Source organism: Microtus ochrogaster, chromosome 16, assembly GCF_000317375.1.
Source record: "Microtus ochrogaster isolate Prairie Vole_2 chromosome 16, MicOch1.0, whole genome shotgun sequence".
In the NCBI taxonomy this organism is placed as follows: Eukaryota; Metazoa; Chordata; class Mammalia; order Rodentia; family Cricetidae; genus Microtus; species Microtus ochrogaster.
The window spans coordinates 12,179,166-12,188,659 of record NC_022018.1 but is presented as its reverse complement, the minus strand read 5'-3'; the positions used below and the strand labels follow the sequence as shown (position 1 = coordinate 12,188,659).

General features: G+C 39.8%; 1 protein-coding gene across 2 annotated transcripts in view; it reads left to right on the top strand.

The window, feature by feature from the left end:
- Fshr (follicle stimulating hormone receptor) overlaps nucleotides 1–9,494 on the top strand; it is a 172,019-nt gene that overhangs the window by 114,913 nt on the left and 47,612 nt on the right. For both annotated transcript variants that reach the window (XM_005354731.2, XM_005354730.2), the window contains exon 3: nucleotides 7,805–7,879. In XM_005354731.2, coding sequence (XP_005354788.1) covers nucleotides 7,805–7,879 — 75 coding nt within the window. The remainder of the gene's footprint in view (nucleotides 1–7,804; nucleotides 7,880–9,494) is intronic.

Here is a 9,494-nt window from a genome sequence, read left to right as displayed (position 1 = left end):
TGATGTGTTACTATTTTATAGGCCTGTGGTTCCCCCAAAAAAGTATCTACTCTTAGAGATTAAAATGGCAATAATGGGATTTCCTGAAGTGGAAAGGTTTTAGGCACTGGCAATGTGATCCCCTATTCTGCTACCCTCTGAGGCTTCATAGAGGAGGGATCAGGGTAACCTCCCTGTGCCTCTTTTCTCTTCTGTAAGATGGCACTTACTTTTGGGAGCTGCTGTGAGCTTCAAACACAGTGGGCAGGGAGACTGGTACATAATGAATACTTATTAGATATTAACTGCTATTATTATGATTTTCCTATCCCTTTCTTTCTCTCCTGGGAGAAGCATGAGAAATATGCCAATATGTGCATGACCACATTCAAGATAAAATCCAAGTGGGTACAATTAGGCTGAGCCACTGAAAGTGATTTTATCTCTGTGTCCCCTTGGGATGTCTTTAGAGCAACCTCAGAAAACACTGGCCATGCCCAGGATAAGGGGAAAATTCTGGGAAGGAACCTGTCCTAAACATGCTAGGAAGCAAAAGAACTTACCTGCTATCACCTGAGCAGTCAGTGGAGCCCTTTGATGGTGCTCGTAACTCCCTCTGGAGATAGCTTGCTGCACCTAGACTGACCCTCTTCTTTGTTGTGGAATATTTGTTTAGCTACACAAAGCTGTATTACATTTGTTTATGCAACTGTGTAAAGGTGTGTTGCTTTACCTGCCTAAGGTACTTGATTGGTCTAATAAAAAAGGTAAAAGGCCAATAGTTTGGCAGGAGAGGGATAGGCAGGGCTGGGAGGCAGAGAGAATAAGTAGGAAGAAGAATCTAGGTGTGAGAGAGGATGAGGAAGAAAAAGAGGACCAGTCAGACAGGAAGGAAGCAGGAAAGTGGACATATAGAATGAAAGAAAGGTAAAAAGCCCCGAGTCAAAACGTAGAGAAAGAGAAAGAGATTAAATTAAGTTATAAGAGCTAGTGGGACAAGCATAAGATAAGGCTGAACATTCATGACTAACATTAAGTCTCCGTGTCATTATTTGGAGTCTGGTGTTCCAAGAAAGCCTGCTACACTTCCTCAGGGAACAGCGCACTTCTTTGGTTATAGCTTTGGTTATAGCATGGCCACCCATGCCAAGGCATCCTGTGAGGGGCCCATGAGATAGATGAGCACTAGCCTTGCAAGTCAGAATGGAGCTGGGGTTTGAAATAAGACTAGCCTAGTTTGAAATAAGCCTAGTTGAATAATGAAGAGCCTATAGATAGGAGTAGGAACTGACCTGGATTCCTTCATGCAAGGTTTCTTAGGACATTTGCCAGCAGCTGTTCCCCCAGTATGGTGGTGACCCAGGCCACCAACTCATGAATTCATCAGCCTACATGAATTTAGTCTTAAACACCAGGAGAGGGAGTTACATGGTCCAGCAGCATGGTGGTGTTTGAATTTGCTATCAGACAAGCATTTCCTTTCATCACTCATTCCCTTTGGAACCCCAGAGGTGGCTATTGTCAATGTCTTACACAGGGAACCTCTGTAACATTCCAGTAGTCAGATGGAGAGGTTCAAATCCTTGTAACTGTAAAATCTCAGAATCAACCTTAAGAGATTTTAACAGGGTCTGAATGTGAATTTGAATCATTTTGTAAACTTCTCTGGAAGGCATTTTCATCTGTGTTTTCACTAATGTTTCCTAACTTTACACACACAGTATGTGGTTCATCTCCAGATCTGGGAGAGTAGAAAATACAGGAAATGACAGGATGTGTGTACCATATACACATTATCATAAATGATATGTAACCTGTATTCATATTAATATGTCACCATGTATATGTATATATATATATATATATTTACAACCACATTAAACTTTCTATCATGATACTCATATATAGTTGTGTATTTTATAACAATGAATATTGTGTAACTCATATATACTTTTAGCATGTGCATTATATGTGTGTATATAATATGTGAGGATTACCAACAGAGGATATACGATTGCCTAGGTTATGGGAGGGTAGATAATTAAACTTATTCTTCAAATAAATTATAATGTTATTAAAGAAATTGAATTTTATTCCAAATATATTATTTTTGGTTTTTTGAGACAGGGTTTCTCTGTGTAACAGTCCTAGTTGTCCTGGAACTAGCTCTATAGATCAGGCTGACTTTGAACTCACAGAGATCCCCCTGCCTCTGTCTTCTGGGCACTAGGATTAAAGGCATGCACCACCACCACCTGGCTTATTCTGAATATTTTAATGCCATTGATTGCCTTAACATACACAATCAAGGGAAAGCAAACTGCACAAATTGGAGAGAGATCCTGACTGGAATGGGAGGAGAGGGAAAAATATGGTTTCTCACTAGAGTTTATTTCTTATATTTAAAGGAAAAAATGTAGAATGCCCAACATGAGTAGTTATAAAATCATATTTGTCTCACAATTCTGATGATTGGAAAGTCAAACCATCATGACACCACCATCTGGCTGACTCATAACATGGCAGAGGAGCAGAAAGGAAACCCACCATGTGCAGAAGGGCATCCTTTCCAGTGAGGCTGGGGAGACACAAGGCTCTGTGTTGTAACAACTCACACTGGAGGAAGCTAATGCAACTTTACAAGACCTAATGCCCTCAACTTAGACTATAGACAAGACTTATTGTCATTTGCTAGGTTTGGGCATGGGGCCAATCAACAAAGGTACAAAGGAAAATCTTGGGCAAATTTCATTTCTTGCAATTCAGCAGATGCCACGCCTAAGATTGGACACTTCCGTTTTGATCTTTTCATCTACCCACGAGTCATTCACTGAGTGTTAAATGCATACCAAATCACTGCTAGGCCCTGTCAATACAGAGTTGAATACATAACTAAAATATAGTTGAAACAGCATTAAATCCTTCACACAGGCAATTATGACCCAATCAATCACTTCCCATTAAGTACCAGCTATTTACAGTTACATCTTCTCTTACTCTGAGCATAGTGGAAATCAAATTTGCAACATATGAACCTTGGGACATTTGAACCTATTTAAGCCATAGCTCTGACTCTTTCAAATGTTAACACAGGAACAGTCACTCAGACATTTTGTAAAACACAGGTTATCATTAGAAAGGCCTGAATAGGGCCTTGGGCTTTATACTTCTAAAAGCCCGCGTGTCAGTGTGGGTCTTTCTTCAAAGTAAGACAATATAATACCCTACCAGGCTTTTCTTCTGACATTCACACACATATAGAGATTAAAAGCATGATAGAATAATCCAATTATATCAGCTCAATGGGGTGAAGTTCTTGATTAAAAAATCTGTACTCCCCAAAAAGTTTATAGACATTTCAGCTTGTCTAGTCCCTAAATTCTCATGAGACTTTTGCACTTGAAGCAACTATCACATCATTGTTCTGCTACTGCTTTGCTGTTATCATTATCTCATATTCTGTCTCCCAGTCTGGTTTCACTGAGTTTCTGGAAAGTATCTTATTCATCTGCCTCTATATTGACAAATCTAGCGGTGATTTGGTATGAATTTAGCACTCTGTAAGTGACTATTGGGCAGATAAAACAATAAAAAAAAAGAGCTCAGTCTTAGGCGTGGCATCTACTGAACTGCAACAGAGATGAGATTTGCCCAAGGTTTTCCTTTGGCACCATGACCAAACCTACCAAATGACAAGAAGTCTTGTCTGCGGGCTAAGCATTTGTCCCGGAGTTTTGTTGTTGTTCTTGCTCTTGTTTTTCTAGTCAACAAATACAAGAAGCCCTTGACTGTATTAGTTCTGCTGTACTAAAGCATCAGGGTGCCTTTCTCCACACTTCTCATTGCCAATACTTTCCTAGACATTGTTTTTATACGATGAGGTCCTTGAAGCTACGGAACAGTCATAACTGAGAAAGAAGGAAAGCCTGGTGACCACAGATTATAAATCATTTGATTGGGGATTAAGGAAAGTTGACTTTTAAATCCTGTCTGTAGAGGAAACAAATATTTGTCTACAGAAAGGGAAATATGCCTGCGTGAGGCATGGATGCAGGAGGGAAAGAGGACAGATGCTCTACAGAGTTCAGAATGCAATTGTACTCTTCTGCTTAAAGGAGTGGTGGCTCTGTAATAGAGTTTGAAGGATGGAGCTAGAGACAAAGTCCCTCACCAGAGCAACGGACTGAGCCCCCAAGGTCCAGTTGAAGAGCAGAATAAGGGAGAAGATGAGCAAGAGTGGACTGCGAGGGGTTGGTCCACCCACTGAGACAGTGTACTTGTTCTAATGGGAGCTCACCAAAGCCAGCTGGACCAGGACTGAATGAGCATGCGATCAAACCGGACTCCGAATGTGGCTGTAAATGGGTGCTGACTGAGAAGCCATTGATAAAGGCACTGGGACTTGTTTTCTACTGCATGTACTGGCTTTTTGGGACCTAGTCTGTTTGTCTATTTGGATGCAAAACTTCCTAGGACTGGATGTGGGGGTGGACTTCCCACAGGGCAGGGTTCACTGCTTTCTCTTAAGGAAGGAGGGGGAGGAGGGGGAGTGGGGGAGTGGGAGGGGAATGGAAGGAGGGGAGGAAGTGTAAAGAAATTAAAATTAAAAAAAAATAAAGTAGTGGTGGTCACGTTCAGTACTTTTACAGGAAAAGGTATGGTTCAATCAATGTTCCTAGTAGATAAACTTTTTTAAAAAATTGTATCTTTTATTTTTATGACTTTTAATTATATGTATGCCTCTGTGTCTGTACTTGGATAAGGGTATGAAATGCAGGTACATGCAAAGGCTAGAAGAAGGAGGTGGATGCCCTAGAGTCAGAGTTACAGGAGGGTGTGAGCTTCCTATCATAGGCAGTGAAAAACAAACTCCAGTCGTCTGAAAAAGCAGAAAGTGCTCTTAATCATGTAGTCATTTTTCCAGCCCCTTACTAGAGGGAATTCCAGGGAATAACTGAGCATTTTAGATGTAGCTAGAGATCCAGCATAACTGTTTTAGCTTGTCATAGAGTGATGCTAATGTGTCTGTGGCCGTATGTATTCAGTCTTACCTGATCTTGGAAGCCAAGCTGGATTGAGTCTGGTTAGTACTTGATGTGGCAGTGTTGTGACCATTCCCACTATTACAGCTTATATAAATTTGTGAAATCCTGGGGCTGTTCATTTTGAGCTGAGTTACCACAGGTTTATAGAATAACAATACCAGCCTGTAACTAGAGACTAAAAGCCTGATTGATGCTATAATCAAATAAATTAGAGGAAAAGATATAATACAAAATCAAATGCCCAACACTATGGTTTAGATGTGGCTCACTTGTCTAAGGGTTCATTGCTGAAAATTTGATTTCTGTGATGCTCATGGTAAGTGATGATGTAACTGGAGGGAGATGGCTCTAAGAGAAGGTGTGAGCTTCTTTACCTCTGAAAATTAGACTGAAAACAGAGCTGTGTTTGTAGATGTGACCTTGTTATACTAATCTGGAACGGGCTTAGCAAACTGTCTTCAGCTAAGTCCCAGGACAGCAGACAGCATTTCTGCCTCTGTCTATTTGAATTCATGCTACCTGTGAGATTTCCTGAGACAGTCAACTGAAGCATTAAAACTGCATGACAGTCTTCCTGAGAAGCCTAACGATAGCATGTTTCATATGTGAGTCCCATCATAAGCACCAAGTCACCCTGCCTCCTCACAGGCTCTGATTTCTGCATAGTGGACTTCATTTTCCACAGCCTTCATACTTCTCCAGAAGGAGAAAAGCTAGGGTCCGAAACATAGGGTGTATTACCCTGACCATCATTATACCAAAGACAGACTTCACTTCAGTAATATCATGGAGGAGGGCGAGTTTTAATCCATGCTTATTTTTAAAGTAATTGATTAAAAGAATAAAACCAGATCCACAATATCACACACAACCATCAATTCAACTAAAAAAAATTAATGATCTGAATGTGAGACCTGAAACTTTGAAACTGTTAGATGAAAACACAGGTAAAACACATCAAGATACAGAATCCAAAAGCACCAAAGTCATCCCCAAAACTGACACCAAGGAAAGAATCGCCATGAACTTAATTAGTTGTCACAACAAAGAAAACAATGGTTAGGGTGAGGAGAGACTGGAGACTGGCAGGAAAACTTGGCCTCCTGTCCATCTGACATAAGATTAATATCTAAAACTGAACAAGAACTAGAAAAGAACCCTCCAGTCAATGAATGGACTAATCAACCAGATAGTTCTCAAGGAAAAAATGCAAATTATTAATACATATTTTTAAATATTCAAATTTTTAAACCATCAGGGAAAATCAAATTATTAAAGATTTAATATTCCATCTCACTCCAATCAAAATCACTATCCTCAAAAAACAATTAACTAATTCTGGCAAGGATGTGGAAACTATAGAAACCTTATACATTACTATGATCATGCAAACTGGTGTCATCACTATGGAAATCAATATGTAGGTTCCTCAAAAGAATTAAAAATATAAATACACTAAAAATAGAAATAAAGCATGATCCAGAGATGCTGCTCACTCCTGAGGTATACCTGGAAGGTCCTAAGTCAACATGCAGTAGAGATATTCAATCATCTATATTTATTGATACAGTATTTCTCAGAGTCAAGGTCAGGAACCAGTCTAGAGTCCAGCAATGGATGAAGACATGTGGTACAGAAATACAATGGAATTTTGCCCAATGTAAAAAGTGACGTGAAAATACAGACATCACCAGAAAATGAAGTTCATTGTGCTAAGGAAAGTAAATCAGACTCAGGAAGACAAATATCACATGATTTCTCTCATATGTAGTATGTAGACTAAATTTGTGTTTGTGTGTGTGTATCTCTGTGTGTGTATCTGTGTGTGTGTGTGTGTGTGTGTGTGTGTGTGTGTGTGTGTAGTTATAGGACATGAAAGGACAAATGAGACCAGGAGAGGAGAGAAAATGTCTAAAGCAGGAGGGAGGGACAAGTGAGAGCGCAGAATATTTGTGTTATGAAAGCACAAAGTGGTCTACCTTGAGAGAGTAAGAAGACCTTCAGAAAGGGGGAGGGACAATGAAGGGTATGGGAATGAGGTAAGAATGATATATATGCATTTACATCATATGTCTCTGATGTGTGTGTATGTGTGTGTGTGTGTGTGTGTGTATACCAAACTGCCATTTTGAAAATGTCACTTATTCTAACAAAAAATGTAAAAATATTTTTAAGACAAGGAGGAGAGCAAGAATGACAAGGGAGAGCCAGGGTAAAAGGAAGATAGAGATCAAGAATGAACATCTACATTCTCCCACACCACAGCCAGTTTAACAGAAAACCTGGTTTCATAGTCCAGAGCAGGTTTAATAAATCGCAGTTCACTGGCCAGATTCATTCCCATTCTTAATAAAGTTTTATTGGCACACATTCATTTCCTATGGGTTCTTTGGATCTTCAGTCTTTATAGTGGTTTCAACATACTATCCACAAAGTAATTACTATCTGGACCTGAGAAACTTTGCTGACCCCTGACCTAAGGAACTTAGTTTTATTTCAATCCTGTATGTTTCCCTAAATACCTTTGAGTAAGTCTCCTTCACGCTTTAGTTTCTTTAGTTTAATCACCTAATGAACCACTGCCTCGGATTTATTTTCCCACTGTTCTGTAAGCATTAGCATCTAGTGTGTTGGTTTGGACTTATTACTATAACTGACTTGAGAAAAGGAAAGTGGTTTGGGGTCTTATGAATTCTCCTTGGCCCAAGGCTCTAGTTGAGTCCTTAGAAGGTCTATGGAGGGAAACTGAACTAATCTGAGTTATCTTTCTTTTGCTACAGAGAGATCTCTCAAAATGATGTCTTGGAAGTAATAGAGGCAGATGTGTTCTCCAACCTACCCAAGTTGCATGAAATGTAAGCAACAGTACAGTGTGTGTGTGTGTGTGTGTGTGTGTGTGTGTGTGTGTGTGTGTGTGCATGCATGTGCGTGCAGAAAAGGGTCATGATATCATAAAAATCCCTAAAGTTCTTTTGTACTCCTGGGAAGCTTTGATTCCGTTCTGTCCTCAGATCCATAGATCGTCATTACAAGATACCAGAGGCAGCCTAAAAGGGACTGTCATTTGTCTCTGGCTGGAGACACAGGCACCAGCCTCTACTTTAGCTTTATTATGTTTGCTGACTCCCTGAGTTGGTTTTCTTCTCGTTGTTTTGTCACAGGCTCTAGAACCCCTGTCCTACAACAATGGGAAAACTCCTCCATCCCATTACCTTATTCTATGTTACAACCACAAAAGCCAAAATAAATCCCACTCAATGTGACTGAAGCTGGATAAGCCTATACTGATAACTGCCTCTGCATATGCACGAAGGCTCAACCAAGACACAGAACCATCTGAGATGTCAGTTTCTCATCTGCAAAACCAGAATGAAATCCACACTCCCAGACTCGTTGTGATGAATAAAGTACATGATAAACATCAGTTCAATCTAGCGTATCAACCAACAAAGCAGCTATATTGTAATGGCCCTTGAAAGTTCTACTAGTATGGACAAACGTACTTTCTCTTGACATTCTCGTTGTATGCAATTCATAGATCTAATTATGTTCTATGTCAGTGTCTAATTACTGGAAGATAATTTATTGACTGATAGGATGTCAAGGCCACAGAGACTCTCAAGACTGTCAGTTCAAAGAATGTTCAAAGTATGTTCTATCTTTGACTATGAATGCAGGAAATTATTTGATATTCAATAAGGAAGAGAGAAAAATATTTTATGATCAAAAAAGATTAGGAAATAAGAGGAAATAACCTCATTCACCAGTAGAAAAACTCTAAAGCTATGTAATGCTAAGATACATTTGGGATTGCCAAGAAAATTTTGTACAGTCTATGTGTGTGCATGCATGCGTGCATGCGTGCATGCATGTATGTGTGTGTGCTTGTCTGTGTGTGTGTTTTAATGAGTTTATTTAGAAATCACAACCTGCCCATTTTGACCAACTCCTTTTTTCTTCTGTCTACCCATTCTACCTCCTTCCTGATTCCTCCTCATTTTCATTAATGTCTTGTTCTCTTATTCTCTCTCCACCTGCCCTAATCTTACCCTAGTTAGGAAAAGAGACATTATAGGACCACAAAGTCCACAAAGACTGTCAGAGAAATGAACCAAAGCCACAGTGTAAAGCACCCCGTGTTGCTATCCAGTGGGCAGTGGGGCTAATGAAACAGGTCTTGCATCTCTTACTTACATGGAGAGGCACTCAACCTCATACAACACTAACTGTCTTTAAAATGATTAATTGCCTTGCACTTGGCTCTGGGTAGCTACAGGTTACTGCAACATAAAAGCTAATGAAACAGGAAGGAAGTAATTAACAACAGTATCTCAGCAAATATACATTGATCCCGCAAGATGAGAAAAAAGACAGGTTCTCTGCGGGAATCTAAATGTGAATAGTCTCACTTCCAGACTATTGATCAGGACACAACACGGGCTAAAACCACTGTGCAAAAGTCACCACTCC